General features: G+C 44.8%; 1 protein-coding gene across 1 annotated transcript in view; it reads left to right on the top strand.

Moving 5' to 3' along the window:
• Window positions 1–10,465, top strand: part of LOC132391881 (nuclear factor 7, ovary-like) — a 156,314-nt gene extending 145,849 nt beyond the window's left edge. Inside the window, exon 7 of the mRNA XM_059965619.1 lies at window positions 9,360–10,465. Within this exon, the coding sequence (XP_059821602.1) occupies window positions 9,360–9,904 (545 nt within the window). The 3' untranslated portion in view covers window positions 9,905–10,465. The remainder of the gene's footprint in view (window positions 1–9,359) is intronic.
• Window positions 10,466–16,856: the final 6,391 nt, after the last annotated feature.

The following is a 16,856-nucleotide window of genomic DNA, read 5'->3' as shown; positions in this document are numbered from 1 at the left end:
CCTGAAATCTATGCAAGGCTCAAACAAAACCTAGTAGCCTAAACTTCTGTATAATGGAAAGCCTCTCTTGACTGAGTTAATATGTGCATCACTGGTCAGCAATGCTTATTCAGTATATTTATTGCCTTCAGCATTACATTAACATGGAACATAGAACATTAGTGCACAGTTCAGGCCCTTCGGCCCATTATATTGTGACAACTATAAAAGCCTACTCAATTATTAATCTTCCTTCCAAAGTAGCCATACCTGCCATTTTTCTTTCATCCATGTGCCTATCTAAGAATCTCTTGAATATCCCTAACGTATCAGCCTCAACCACTACACTTGCAGTGCATTCCAAGCACTTAGCACTCTGTGCAAAAAATACTTACCTCTGACATCTCTCTTAAACTTAACCACCAACCACCTTGAAACTAAACATAAGAGATTACAGTTTATTGAATGATGTCAACACTCTACTATGGGGATGGACAAGGAAGCCAGCTCAACGGATGAAGCAGACTTGGAGATACCAGTACTGTCATCTCTGCCCCCCTCACTATGGCTCTATTATCCTTCCATTACAAAATTCACAAGACCAATGAAACAATTTCATTGGCCAGTTCTCCCATGTGTTTTCCTCAGGACACATTTTTTCTCATGTACAAAATTAAGGGAGGAAGTTCAGGGGAGACATCAGGGGTAACTTTTTCACACAAAGGGTTGTGAGCACCTGGAATGACTTGCCAGGGATGGTGGTGGAGGCTAAAACATTAGGGGTATTTAAGAACCTCTTGGACAGGCACATGGATGAAAGAAAAATGGAGGGTTATGGGTAGTGTGGGTTTAGTACTTTTTTTAAGGATTATATGGGTTGGCACAACATGGAGGGCTGAAGGGCCTGTACTGTGCTGTAGAGTTCTATGGTTCTATGACATCCCATCTGGGCACTCATCACACCCCTAGGTGTTTGTCATGGCAGTGGATGTCTGGGGCAATTTATAGGCAAGGCCCAGCTCCTGAAGATCTCTGGCCGTATACAGCTCAGGTTCAAACCTACTGTATTTATACATGTACATCGGAACATACAGCATTAACAACCAACACATGCTGTGGGGACCTGAGAGTTGTCACCATCCCACCCAGCGCAGCATGCTCACATAGAAAAAACACAGAACACAACAAGCAACAGCAGCAAAACAGCACACACAAAATACTCGAGGAGCTCAGCAGGTTGGGCCGCATCTGTGGAAGGGAATAAACAGTTGACGTTTTGGACCAAGACCCTTCACCCTCCAGCATTTTGTGTGCGTTCCTCTGGATTTCCAGCACTTGCAGAATCTCTTGCATTCATGAACAGCAAAACAAGCCCCTTTCCTCCGTCCCACACAAACAGGCAGTCCTCCAACTCCAGGACAAACTTTCAGTCTCTCCAGTCACCAGACTTCAGCTATCGTGCTTTGACGCCCTGACTTTCTGATTGACCTTTGAGCTCCAATCTTCAATCTTCGGTATCAAGAAGATTAAATGGACTGATTTTTTTTTTCTATCTCATGACACATCTAATGTGTAATCAAAATTATTTGGTGACATTTAGTATGAATCTGGACACTTGATCCAATGATAAAAGGCTGAAAGGAAGGCTCAGGATATCGAAGGAGCAACATAGGGTGAATCAAAATGACTCTGGGATCCTGCCCATCCTTTGCACTTTACAAATGTTTCCATTAATGAGATTCCCATCTGATTCCAATAGGAATAATGATTGCTTAAATAGTTATCCACCCAGAACTCATCGTGCATTCTGGCAGAAATAGCCCCAGTGTGATTATTTTCAACCATGGGTTTCACTAAAATCGGCCTGAATTAATCCAATTTTGTAAGTATTAGAACTGACACATCTCTAACAGTAAGTTGATCGATAAAAAATGGAAATCCCTTTTAGCCCATTTAGCACAGAGATTCGGAAGGAACCTGCAGCCTTCTCACCTCAGAATTCATCAGAATCTATGCATTGACTCCACTTCTCCAGCAGACCTCCATTCCTCACATTTGGCACTTACAACTTCCTGTCTTTCTAGACTAAATTCTTCCTGTATCACAGGACACCCACAACAATCTCATCACCTTGAACAGGCTCAGCCAAGTTTCTCCCTTTGGAAAGCTGAAAGCCAGAACTCTACCCGCCCTTCGTCACACCTCCATCTGCAAATCAGTCCTCCGGCTTTCCTAAATTGCCTGAACAGATTGCAAAGTGGACTTGGATTAGGAATAGTTTTTGGCCCATTTTCGGTAGTCATTTGATACCCTGATTGCAATCACAAGGACCATTAGGTCTGGTGGACAAATTTCCTGTCAGGAGCAGGACACTGTATCTTTATTCTCAAATGTGAGCCACTTGCAATCAGGGTACATGTTGGAAAGTGGGTCATTTGCAGGAGGCAGACAACGGAGCACTGAAATGGTTTCATTTCGTCTGCCTGCTGTCTTACTGGTCTAACTAGCTGTGCAGCCACGATCAGGTTTTCAGAGTTCAGAACATTTACCAGCTGGAAAAGCGCCTTGGTGAGCGTTCTCTACCTCGGGGAGGAGGGGAATAAATGCTGGCAAGGCTGCACATACATTTGTCTGCACACTCCGTAATCAACACCTGTGGAACTGGCTTACTGTAAGCCAGACAAACAACCAACACATTACAAACTGCATTAGCCTTCACTGGTCTCCTGTGGACAACATCAGAGAGCTGCCAACTGAGTGTTTTTTTCCCCCAGTTGAAGTGGAAGTTAAAATGGTTCTCCCTACAAAAACAGAAATGCTGGAACAACTCAACCAGTCAAGCAGCATCTGAGGGAAAAAAGACCCCAGCTAACATTTTGAATCATTGACTCTTCCTCTTCACAGCAATTTTATTTGCTTTTTTGTTACTGAAAGCATTCTAATCATACAAAACCATGTTCGTGGCCAGGTAGCGCAGCGGTTAGCCCAGTGATATTACAGTTTGGGGTGTCAGAGTTCGGAGTTCAACCTCAGCATCCTCTGTAAGGAATCTCAGTACGTCCTCCCCGTGGAATGCGAAGCTTTTTTCCAGGTGCTCTGGCAAACGTACTGGGTACGTTAATCGGTCATTGTAAATTGTCCCGTGATTAGGTTTAAATTGGAATTGTCAGGGTTGCTGAGTGGTGTGGCTCGGAGGGCTGAAATGGCCTAATCCACTCTGTATTTCTAAATAAAATGAAATCTACCAACTCCGTGAGCTGTCGCTAATTGCATTTAGTCTATGATAAAGCAAGTTCTTTGACTCATTGTTGATAATCTTAGAGGCCCATGTGTAGTCAGTATTTACAGCCGTAAAGGAAATCACACACTTGGATCTTCTGCTCCTCTCAAACGGAGTAAGAGTGAGTCACCCTCATCCACAAGGGACTACCGAGGAAGGAGAAGGTGAGTGAAATACAACACACACAAAACGTTGGACGAACCCAGCAGGTCAGGCAGCATCTAAGGAGGGAAATGAGCAATGGACCTTTTGGCCTGAGACCCTTCATCAGGACATGAGTGAAATCTAGAGGATTACAAACCGTGAAGTTGTTCTGTAGAAATCAAATTGAAACCTGCAAAAACATGTGAAGCTGACACGAAGGAGGGAAGACGAGCTTGCAGGATATTCTTGACAGATACTTGCATCCACCAGTGTTAATAGATCACTTGTTGAATGTTTAACGTGCTGAGATAGAAATCTGGATGGGGATCCTTTCTGCATCCAGTGCAAGTGACTGAGGAGAAATTTCTCCACCACGTTCTACAATGTACTAGAAATCCAATGCTTACGCTCTCAACTACAATTTGCTTTGCTGGGGATTGGCTGCTTTTCATTCCGTTTATCATTTCTATTCAGATCGGTGGGGATAGCTCAACCCTTTCCATTATGGGTAGCTAGCTGTGTCCCACATGTCAACCAGCTGCAAGAGGTGAATCAGTTGGCATTTGAATTTAGGTTTGTCACTGTGTATCCATTCAGTTATCATTGCAGTCTACCCTGAATCAACTGAAACAATAGGGATTAAAGAATTTAAAACTTAAGTGAGCTGTCTTTTACCCTGGTTTAAAAGCTGGTTTAGCTGAAGCAGTTATTGCCTGCAAGTAAAGTCATTAACTGCACTTGCCCAAATGAGACTGTTGTACCAAATTTCCTCTGGCTGAAACAGGCAATTCTCATAGAGTGCTCACAGGGAAGGTGTCTTCCCTTACAGGGGCGATGGTGGGCGACATTTCAGAATGGGAGATCGTCACGCTTAAGACGGAGGTGTGAAGCAATGTTTTCTCTCAGACGGTGGTGATTCTTTGGAATGCTCCATGCCAGGGACCTCTGAAGGTGGAGTCATTGAAGACATTCAAAGCAGAGGAAGATCTCTGAAATAGGAGAGCAGAGAGTTATGAGGAATAGACAGGAACGTGGAGCTCACTTGACCAGGATCAATTGAGTAGTGGGACGTCTTGGAGGGCTGTGCGGAAACAGACACTTCAGCACAACTCATCAACACCGGCCGGGGGACTGATCTACACTAATCCCATCTGCCTCCATTTGGCTCATATCCTGTCTAAAACTTTTCTATCTGTGTACCTGTCCAAATGTCTTTTAAGCACCTTCTCTGACAGCTCATTCTCTACACCAACCAACTTCTGATTTAAAAACGCCCCCATAATCCCCTTTAAATGTTTCACCTATACCCTCCAGTTTGAGACTCCACTACCTTTGAGACTGTTGCCGCCTGCCCGATCTATATACCTCATAATTTTATAAACCTCTATGTAGTAATTCCAAACCTCCTTTGCTCCAGCCTATCTAACCTCTCCTTTGAAACTCAAGCCCTATAGACCAGGCAATATTTTTGTGAATCTTTCCTACAGCCTCTCTGCTCTTACTTCTAATGTTCTTGTGTTTCTCTGTAGCCCTTTGCAGGAGTGCGTGTGACACATAATATCCATTATTTCTGGTGTCATATTTGCAACTATATCACTTTTGATTCATGAGCGTGTGTGGAATTGACCTTCTAATTTTATCAGCTTCATCCCTGCACTTTAAATCCAATTCGTTCCATCCTTCATGGAGGGTAGAGTAACAAAAGAAATTGATGAGGGTAGGGCAGTGGATGTGGTCTACATGGACTTTAGCAAAGCATTTGACAAGGTCCCTCAAGAGAGACTCATCCAGAAAGTCATGAGGCATGGGATAAGCGGAACCTTGGCTGTTTGGATAAAAAATTGGCTTAAAGGAAGAAAGCAGAGGGTAGTTGTGGAAGGAAAGTGTTCTGCCTGGAGGTCGGTGACTAATGGAGTGCCGCAGGGATCTGTCCTGGGACTCCTGCTATTTGTGATTTTTATAGATGACCTGGATGTAGAGGCGGAAGGATGGGTGAGTAAGTTTGCGGATGACATGAAGATTGGAGGAGCTGTAGGTTGTCGAAGGTCACGAGGATATAGACAGGCTGCAGAGTTGGGCAGAAAAATGGCAGATGGAATTCAATCCGGATAAGTGTGAGGTGATGCATTTTGGAAGGACAAACCAGAAGACTGAGTACAGGATTAATGGTCAGTTACTTAAGAGTGTGGATGAACAAAGGGACCTTGGGGTTCAGATCCATACATCCCTCAAGGTCGCTGCGCAGGTTGATAGGGTAGTTAAGAAGGCCTATGGGATGCTAGGCTTCATTAACAGGGGGATTGAGTTCAAGAGTAGAGAGGTCATGTTGCAACTCTACAAATCTCTGGTGAGACCGCACTTAGAGTATTGTGTTCAATTCTGGTCACCTCATTACAGGAGGGATGTGGAAGCTATGGAGAGGGTGCAGAGGAGATTTACCAGGATGTTGCCTGGTTTGGAGAACAAGTCATATGAAGCAAGGTTAGCAGAGCTGGGGCTTTTCTCTTTGGAGCGTAGAAGAATGAGAGGGGACTTGATAGAGGTCTACAAGATTATGAGAGGCATAGATAGGGTGGATAGTCAGTACCTGTTTCCCAGGGCACCAATAGCAAACACCAGAGGGCATATGTACAAAATTAAGGGAGGGAAGATTAGGGGAGACATCAGGGGTAAGTTTTTTACACAAAGTGTTGTGAGTGCCTGGAATGACTTGCCAGGGATGGTGGTGGAGGCTAAAACATAAGGGGTATTTAAGAGCCTCTTGGACAGGCACATGGATGAAAGAAAAATGGAGGGTTATGGGTAGTGTGGGTTTAGTACTTTGTTTTAAGGATTATATGGGTTGGCACAACATGGAGGGCTGAAGGGCCTGTACTGTGATGTAGTGTTCTATGGTTCTATGGTGCTATGGTTCATACCTTAGCTTATCCTGCCAATGGTTCCAGCTGTCATTGGAAACTGTAAAACTCTCAAACTGCTCAAGCTCATTTTGAGTCGATGCAAAGAAAAATGCAGGTGGAGCTTAGAATTTTCCTCTTACCTGTTGTTATGTCTTGTTATTTAATTCAGTATGATGAGATGAGTCTGTGCTGTCTTAAGATTTGTTTGGGCTCTTTCTCATCCTAAATAACCTGCTTAAACACTCACTCCATCCCTATCTACTAAAGTATCTGCTCTTTTAAAGTTGCACGACAGGAGATCACAGGAAACCAATGGGGTGAATGGCTTCTTCTGTGCTATAATTATCCATGATTCTAAGCTGCCATTCAGTCTACCATCCCATACTAGCTCTTTGCAAAATTTTGCAACACGTCTCTTTTTGCAACCCATATAGATTACTACATGTTTTTTTCTGCTCAAGTATTTATCGGGTTCTGCCTTTAGTCTCTTTTCACTGGCAATGCATCAAACTGGTAACATCTCACTTCCTCAATACAGATCTCCACGTCTCCCCCTCTGCTTCTTCTGGCAATTACCTAACGTGTATAAGTTGGATCTCTCTCATGTTAACGTACAGTGGTAAGCCTTGTGTTTTCACAGATGGTTTGTATGATCATTAGCCGCAACAATGGAGATGTAACCTTTGACCCTTTCCGTTCCCAGTTACTGCTGAAGTTTTGTCAAATGGGTAGGAGAAGCCTTGTTGAAGTTTAACTCCTTGGTTCCACTCTGTCCGCGTACACGCCAGTGTTCCGCGTTGGTTCGGATGTTTGGTTCTCTGGTTTATTCTGCCACATTCACACTTGGCTTTCTTTGTGTGAAAACGGAGTAGCGCTTCGAATGAGACACTATTCTCTTTTCCCCCGTCCGAGCTAAACCCCCTCATCATCCATTGATGCTATTAACGAATACAGTGCGTGATGCTTAGAGCATCACTGATGGACATGTTAGCAGCAATGCTCCCTGAGAGGAACATCAGCAACTTCCTACGTGTTCCCTCAAGCCAGGCGGGTCACGTTTGACGTTTGGAAAATTGGGCTTTTCTTATTTGCTCAGTGATTAACAATAGGATCCAATCAAACACAGAACAGAATTGTCTCTCTTGAAGGTATCACAGGCAATTACAAAATAAACAAGTGTCTGGTCAGCTTTAGTGACTTCTTTATATTCATTTATGGGATGTAGACATTGCTAGCTGGATCAGTATGTATTGTTCATTCTTAATTGATCACAGAGCCATGTACGAGGGGCTGCTAAGAGTTAATTGCATTGTTGGGTCTGGAATAAGACTAGGTAAAAATTCCCTAAAGGGACATTAACCAACCAGATGGATTTTTAATTACAATCTGGTCACCATTTCCGAGTCTAATTTTTTTTAAATTCCAGATTATTTCTATCACTTGTATTTAAATTCCCTGAGTACCCATGTGGAATTTGAACTCTTAGCCCTGGACCAATACCCTGGCCTCTTGATGTTGGTTCAATAACTTAACGTTTGCTCTCTGACCAGATACTGGATAAACGTTGGTAAGGATCTGGAGAGTTCGCCTGTTCTTTGAGTGGTGACCTCTCGTTGACCTGATTGAACCTTTCACCTGGAAGATGCCAACACTCAGACAGTGCATTCCCTCGGCAACGTGCAAGTCACACATTCAGATTTCTGGAACAGTGCCCGAGTATACTGCATAACATATCGTTTTGAAGATGAAAGCTACCAGTGAACCAATTTCAGATCAGCTCCATAAAAGATACCTTAGAACCAGAAAGCCCTTCCCTCAGCCCCACCACCATCTTGCTGCCAACCCTCTCTCCTGCTCCACACACCACTTCATCCAGGTGATAAATCTCCAGTTTTCACGATACAGTTCTGCATTTGCTGAGCTGGATCATTAATCCCATGCCAGTTCGTGTTATTTTTGGAGCCGTTTCATGCAATGGACCTGAGCCAGTGTTACCAGAGCACTGGAGCCAAATACAGATGGAGCCAACTTTCCTTCCAAGGCCCAGTCTCCTTATACTGACTGAACTCATCGGGAGACAGGAAGAAAAGCTTTTATTTACACTGCTCCTTTCCCAATATGAGGACGCCTGAATCACTGTGAATGCTTATGAGACCTGATCACTGCTTTGATATGGGGCATGTTGCAGTCAGTCGGAACACAATGAATTCCCACGACAGATAACTTGCTGTAGACACACGAGACTCTGTGGATGCTGGAAATCCTGAGCAATGCACATAAAATTCTGGAGGAACTCAGAACGACAGGCAGCATCTATTTCCAAAGTAATAAACCGTCAACATTTCAGGGCAAGATCCTTCATCAGGACTGGGAAGGAAGGGGGCAGAAGCCAGAGTAGGAAGTTGGGGAGAGGAGAAGATTGACAAACTAGAAGGTGGCAGGTGAAGCCAGGTGAGGGGGGAGGTAGGTGGGTGGGGAAAGGGTTAAGTTAGAAGCTGCAAAGTGATGGGTGGAAAAGGTACAGGACTGAAGACAATCTAGTAGAGGACAGTGGACTACGGAATAAAGGGAAGGAGGCAAGAACCAGAGGGAGGTGATGGGCAGGTGATGAGGGTGGGGGAGAAGAGAAGGGGTAAGAAGGTAATCAGAATGGTGAAAAGGAAAAGAGGGAATGTGGGGAGGGGTGTAATTACCAGCAGTTTGAGAAATCGATTTTCATGCCAACGGGTTGGAGGCTACCCAGACAGAATATTAGATGTTGCTCCTCCAATCTGAGCAGTTAGCTATGTTGCTTGAGTCACAATGTTGGTCAGGAGATCATCGAGGACATGCACGACAGCTCCATGGGCTGTTTAAGGCGCTGCTGAGTGCCTGCATGGACGCTCGTTTTAATGTCTGACGAGATCTCAGATGATACAACGCTCAGTAAGACACAGGCAGGCTGAGAGTTATGTCCGTACCTCAGGAGAGGCCTCCCAAGTTGGGAGAGGACCTTGCCCTACGGCTTGCTGTTTGTACCTCTCATCCTCACTTATTTTCTCTGCTTATCCACACAGGGGCCAGAAACATCATTCTGGATGTGGAGACCTCCCACCCGACCCTGGAAATCACCGCCAATGGCAAAGCGGTTTCAGTCAGAGAAAATCCTCTGGCCGTTCCCCCGTCCTCGAAGCGGTTCACTCACGTGACCATCGTGTTGGCCTCCGAGGGGCTTAACGCAGGGAAGCATTACTGGGAAGTGACCGTGCAGGATAAATCCAACTGGAGTGTGGGTGTCGTGAAGGAGTCCATGCCTAGGAACGAAAGCAGCAATTTGATGAACAGCCCGTTGGCCTGGTCGGTGGCCTTCCAGAAGCCGTGGTACCTGGCGTGGCACAACAGTATGTCCACACCCCTGAACGTGAGCCAGCTGCAGAAGCTTGGCGTGTTCCTGGACTATGAGGCGGGTCAGGTGGCCTTTTACAATGCCAGCACCTTGACACTGCTGCACACGTACTCCGAGACCTTCGCTGGGACTATCTACCCAGCCTTCAATCCAGGGAACAGCAATGATGAGGAAAAGAATGCTACTTTGATCATACACGATGTTGGGAGTGTGTAAAGCAGTCAAGAGTTAGTCAAGCTAAAATTAAGAGGAATGGAGATTGGGTGAAGCTCAAGTCTAGAGCAGATGTGATCTCTGTTGCCCCCCCCCAACATCCTTTTTTCCCCTCATTTACCCATCCAGCACTCAGCTGCTTCTGTCGCCCACTCCTCCATCTGTCCATCATCCTACATCCCTCCTCAGTCCACCAATCATCTTCTGCCCCTGCCTCATCCCTCCCCCTTTTTATACTAGCTACCTATTCCATTCTCAATTCTGTTGTAGGCTTTCAACCTGAAATAGTGACAATTCCTATTACCCCCCCCCCCCATCAACCCAACGAGTTCCTCAGCAGTTAGCTTGTTTTTTGCTCCAGGTTCCAGTCTCTTGGGTCTCTAATCTCTGCCTCAATTTCAGTCTGTAGACTTTACCTCTTCCTTGCATCTCGATAACTTATTCTAAAGTTCCTTACATCTCCAGAATCAACTTTATTTTCCACATACTGTACATTTACATGTATTAATACTTTGCTGTGGTATGTTGCAACGACATGTTGGGCACGACGTAACAAAAACCGCATTCAACAACTCTAAAGAATAAAGAACTATATAAACAAAGTCGGAGGTTAAAGTCTAGAATGGAATAAAATGTGCATAAACACAAATTATCACCATGTATATACAATGTAAACAACATTTTAAAAAGTGGTTTAAAGTGTTTCCGGTACATTGCTGGGGGTGGTATCTAGAATAGTTGATTAGGTTAACTACCTAGGGGAAGAAGCTTTTAGGATGGTGTGAAAGTTTTTTAAAATCCCTGTAGCGCTTTCCACAAAAGACATAACAGGCAGACCTATGAATATGATGGTAATATTAATTACGGCTTATCGCTGGGACCTGGTGATGTGGAGCTCGCTTGGAACAGTGTTAGACCAAGGTCCAAACGTTGGTCTCAGTAAGGGCAACAGGTCCAGTGGCTTACTACCCCACTCTGTTCCCATGGACCAAAGCCCGAGCAATTCAAAGATAGCAGTTCTGAGCTTTTATTCAAAAATGTCATTCTGTTCACTTGTTTCTGAGTGAAAATAGCTATGGTTGCCTTGAGTAGCAGGGTTATTCAATGACAAGATATTTGGAAAATGTGACATCCCTTAGCTCCTCATTACAGCCCATTTAACGCTGTAGGAAGGATGTGATTAGGCCAGATAAGAGTCACAGGAACGTTTGCCAGGACTGGAGGGCTTCATTTACAAGGACAGACTGGATAGGCTGGGAAGGAAGTGAAGGGATCTGAGGGGTGACCTGAAAGAGGATTTTGTAAATATGAGCGATGTTGATAGGTAGATAGTCTTTCTCCCAGGGTAGGGGAATGTAAACCTAGAGGGAATGGGTTTAAGGTGAGAGAGAAAAGATTTAAAGGGAATCTGAGGGGAGAACTTTTCACACATAGGGGGTGGTAGGTTTATGGAAGTGATAGAGGTGAGTACAATTACAATGTCCGGAGGCATTAGGAAAGGTACATGGAGAGGAATGGGGTTCACAACCAAGGGTCCATGGAATAAGAAAGCTTGGAAACCCCTAGTTTAGAGAAATATGAATCAAATGCAGCCAAATGGGATTAGTGTAGATATGCATTTTGGTCAGTATGGACAAGTTGGGCTGAAGGGCCTGTTTCCATATAACTATGAACCTAAGCTCTAAGGAGACAATGAATAGAGACTAGTCATGAGACACAGAGGAAAGATGACAGAATAGAAGAAGGCCATTTGGCCTAACTAGTGACCAACAGTGCTAACCTACCTTGTGTACAGTGACTCCTAAAGCACAAGCACATCAGTTTCAGGTGTCCTTAAGACCTTTTGTCTGCAGTGGCCTTTTCAACCTATCCCTAAACTGTGATGTGGCCTCCGCTTCACTCATTAACTCCAGAGCTATGATTAAATACCTGGATGGGAGGGGTATTGAGAACTATAGTCCGTGTGCAGGTCAATAGAACAGGCAGAATAATAGCTCGGCATGGGCTGGATGGGCCAATGGGCCTCCTTCTGTGCTACAGCACTCTATGACTCTATATTGGGTAAGAAAACTGTTTCTCCTGTTCTGATTGCTGAATCTTCTAATCTCACAGTCGTCTTCCAACGACCCTCTCAACTAAACGGTCACTAAGGGGTGGCTCCCTCGCTTGCAGATTTTGCTCACTCTCCCGCAATGTTCGTTCCTCTCTCTGTGGCGCTGCGGCTGTGAACTGCCTATCTCTGCGAGTTTCACACAGTTTCTGCCCCCTAATATGATGAACTGAGATTGAGGTTTGGGCCTACTCCAGCCACTCCAGGGAGCGGATCGAGGGACTCAGTCCGGCTCAGAATGCTGCCGTTTGCTCCTGTTGTTGACATGATATGAGCGCGTGTGTGTGTGACCGTGTGTGTGTCTGAGTGTGTGTGTGTGTGTGTGTGTGTGTGTGTATGTGTGTGTTTTCCCTCTTTCTCCGTGCAGTGGTGATGGTATTTCTTTTTTTGGGGTTCTTCGGGTTTCTTGCTTTCTGGCTGCCTGTAAGCAGACAAATCTCAAGGTTGCATAATCTATACAGTCTTTGATATTAAATGTACAGTACTTTGACTCTTTTGCATCTTGGAAAATTGGTCTTGGTTGTAACCCAGGTTAACGATCTTCACCTCCGCTTCATAATGAAAGAGAACGTCCAGCACCCATGGTGCATACACCAAAAAGCGCGTTGACGCCACAATATCGTTCCTGAGTGCACACCCCTGTGACGTACCTATGTGAACATGAACCGTGCAGACTTGCACCTTTCAAAGTATTGTGATTACATTCATTATCAGAGTGAACCGCCTCCCATTGACTGGAACTGAACTCCAGTCTCTGCAGTTTGCCCTCTCTCAGCTGCTGCACAGTGATACACTGCAGCTGAAACTTGGCTGTCATCTGCAAGTCTGGACCCCAGCAGCTCTCCGTCTGACCCCAAAACTAGAGTCTAGAGCTAGGGGACAATGCCTCAAGGTTCGGGGGAGAAGATTTACGATGGAGATGAGGAGAAACTGTTTTTCCCAGAGAGTGGTGAATCTGTGGAATTCTCTGCCCAGGGAAGCAGTTGAGGCTTCTTCACTAAATATATTTAAGAGACAGTTGGATAGATTTTTACATAGTAGGGGAATTAAGGGTTATGAGGAAAAGGCAGGTGGATGGAGCTGAGTTTACGGACAGATCAGCCATGATCTTATTGAATGACGGGGCAGGCTCGATGGGCTGGATGGCCGACTCCTGCTCCTGTTTCTTCTGTTCTTAAAACCTCGTTGCATGCGGTGGGCAGATGTGAGCCCTGAGCAGGATCCCCTGGTCACAGTTACTCATTTCCAAACATTTGGAAAGAAAGCCGGGACGAATGAGAGCATCCGGCCCTTTATTGTTGGTGTTATTATTATTATTTGTTGTTGTTGCTATTATTATTAGTTTCATCTGTCACAAGTACATCAGACCGTTGAAGCTACCGTGAAGTTCATCATTGGTGTCAAAGACTAACACAGTCCGAATATGTGCAAGGGCAAGCCTTTAGGTGTCGCCATGCTTACAGCTACAACATAACATGGCGCAGCTTACTAGCCCTAACCCAGACTTCTCTTTGGGAATGTGGGATGAAACTGGAACACCCGCAGGAAAACCCCACAGTGACGGAGAGAACAGACAAAAGGACGGTGGCAGAATTGAACCCCGTTCCCAGCGCTGCAAAGCGATGCGTGAACCATTATGTCACCATGTTGCCCGCTGACCGGCTTCACACCCGTAATCCATCCCCGTGTTCCTTCTCCATAGTCATGGGATATATTCCGCTTCAACTATTTATTCTGGCGGTTACCTTCAATTTGTTTCTATCAGACCCCAGCCACTAACTCTGTTTAAATATTCCTCCTCCTCCTCTCCAGATTTTGCATTGAAGCTTCTCCTGAATCGTGATGCTTCTGTGGCGTGGAACAGTTTCTCCCCATTTCATCTATCAAAACCAATCACCACGCTTAAACACTTCCCTTTAACGTTGCTGCTCTAGCCGTTAGCGTGAAGCTGTAACTTCTTGAGGAGGTGGAGTTCGCAGATCAGTTGCAGCGCCACCTGTAAGGAGTTCGTAGGAAACTCCATCCTATCCATGAAAAGCAGGGGTTTCCTCTGGGTGCTCCAGTTTGTAAATTCTCCTGTGATTCAGGCTAGGATCGAATAGGTGGGTGGCTGGGTGGTGCAGCTCGATGGGATGAAAGAAATTTTCCCACTCTGTATCTCCAAATAAATAAAAATAAAACCATCCAAGCGATTCCACAAAACTGAGATCTCTCATCCCTGATATAATTCTAGTGCGTGTCCTCCACACCCTCTCCAAAGCCTTATGATTCCTTCTGAAGGACGCAAATCTCCAGCTCTGTCCAAGCTTTGAAGATAGAACAAAACTTCCTGCTTTTAATTGCTACTTTTGTCGTGTGCAGAACTTGATTAGAAGGACTGACTTCACTTCACGCCTCTTTACATGTTGTTGAATTTTCGACACCGTAACTGTAATGTAATTGTTTCAAGGAACCGGTTAGTGATTGACTTTAATTTTAAAATTCAGAGGAGCTTGTTCAAACGGGCATTGGAGAAAATGTGAAGCGAATGGCAAAGTAAGGTCTGATGACTAAAAGCAGATAATGGAATGGGCATAGGTATCAAACTAACAAAGTCTTTACAGCACTCGGCTCAGCAGAATAAGAGAGCTGATTCAGTGGGCTGTATCACAGGATTGGGTTGTCATTTACTGTGAGGTAGCTGGTACAGGAGTTTATTGTTTCAACATCCATACCCCACATTCAGTGAGAGTGGACAACAGCATTTAAGAGATGTTTGGGCAGGCACATGAACAGGCAAGGAACAGAGGGCCTTGCACAGACGTGGTTGCTGCAGACATCGTGGACCGCTGGGGTGTACTGTTCTGCTTTGTACATTCATCGCAAGGGAGGAAGGACACATGCTACATGACCCACCCATTGGCAAAAGACTCATGTTGGTTTTGAGAATCATCAGACATCCCAACTGAGGTGGCCAGTTGCTACTTTAGGACAGTCCTGATTCCTGAGGAAGGGTCTCGGACTGAAACGTGGACCCTTTATTCCTTTCCATAGATGCCGTCTGACCTGCTGAGTTCTACAGCACTTTGGGTACATCACAAAAAATTGTCTGCTTCCTTCTTAAATACTTCCGGTGACCCATTCTCCACAACCCCCGGGTAGAGAATTCTTAAGGACCTCACTATTAATGACTGATCTTTGTAAATATACTCCTTTGTACAAGACCCTCCAACTAGTGTAAACATCTCAACATCTACCCTATCATGCCCCCTTAGAATCATAAATGTTTTTTTTAATACGGTCACTGCTACATCTTCTGAAGTCTGAGGAACACGAGTCCAACAGGTACCCAGGAACGAACCTTCACCGTCGTTGCTCTACCAATATGGGTTTAGCCTGACAGATGAGGTGATTGCTCCAGCTTTTTATCTTTAATTCTAATTAGCCCCTAATTCCCACTACTCCATGCCCTGCACTCTCTCCTGCTGTCATCACTCCATGTCATTCAGGACTGAAAGAATAATTAATTGTACCGACCAGCCTTCTATTTGACCTGGCTGCTCTGTGCTCATCCATGGAGGGGTGTCCCTCTTCAGCGCAGAATGGTGACCGCAGCGTGAAATTACTTGACCGGTGATCCGGAGACTTGAGTTCAAATTGTAACAGAGCAGCTGCTTAATTACATCAGTTAGTCATATCCATTTGGAATAAATATTCAGTAGCAGTACTGGTGATCTCTAAACAACTGGTTATCCTTTGAAATCTCTCTGGTTTCGTGATCCTCCTAGCTCCGGAATGGTGTGGTAGCATAGTGGTTAGGGCAATGCTTTACATTACTAGTGACTTGAGTTCAATTCCTGCCGCTGCCTGTAAGGAGTTTATACGTGAATAGGTTGGTAGACAAATTGGCCATTTAAATTGTCCTGTGATTAGGCTAGGATTAAATTGGGGGATTGTTGGGTGGCGTGGGTCGAAGGGCCGGGAGGGTCTATTCCACGCTGTTTCTTAATAATTAAGAATAAATAAATAAAAGGACTCAGCCTTAGCACAGTGGTCGACTCCGAACTGCCCTCTGAAATAGTCGAGCAATGGCTCTTAGTTGAAGGGTGATTAGGGATAGGCAACTAGAGCTGGGTTTTTGTCAATTATCTCCTGCAAAGCAATGGTAAAAGTCTTCAGAAACGCGTGGCACCTCTCTCCTCCAAACAAGTTAAAATCTGTTCTAATGTCAGTTTAAAACCTTCCACACTTTTGCATTGAAAGAACAGCTATGGCTCATCATTGTAAAAACGAATTAACAATCTGCTGGAAGAACTCAGGGGGTCGAGTAGCATCTGTGGGGAAATGGAATTGTTGATCTTTCAGGTTGAACCCCACTGTTGGCCCCCACAGATGCTGTTCGATCAACTGAGTTCCTTCAGCAGGTTGTTGGGGACTGGCATCTACAGTCCACGGTCTCCAGTTTAAAATGAATTTCCTGGGCAGGTGGAATTCCCTTTATCACCACTAGATGGTGGACAAGCACCAGTTACTGTCAATAACTTCTGCAGACAAAATGCTTCAAGATTCAAGTTTGTTTAATTTCCATCACAAGTGTAAAGAAATAGACTGAACCTAATTTGCAGGTTAGGTCCTATGGTGTTGTATCAACCAGAATCTATTGTGTCACGACTGGAACTTCCTACAGTGGCAACAAAATCTAATGCCCTGGCAAAGACTCATTTCTCGATCAATACTGTTAATTAAAAAATCTGATCATTATGGCATTGTCCTGTAGAGGTTTGCAGTGCAGAAAGAGGTTTCCACACAACAAAAAATTCCAGTACTTCAGAAGTGTTTCATTCGTGGTCATTGACAAAGGGGCAT

Source organism: Hypanus sabinus, chromosome 3 (genome assembly GCF_030144855.1).
Source record: "Hypanus sabinus isolate sHypSab1 chromosome 3, sHypSab1.hap1, whole genome shotgun sequence".
Lineage (NCBI taxonomy): Eukaryota > Metazoa > Chordata > Chondrichthyes > Myliobatiformes > Dasyatidae > Hypanus > Hypanus sabinus.
Note: the sequence above shows the minus strand (reverse complement) of the source record. Positions and strands in the feature narration are given on the sequence as shown.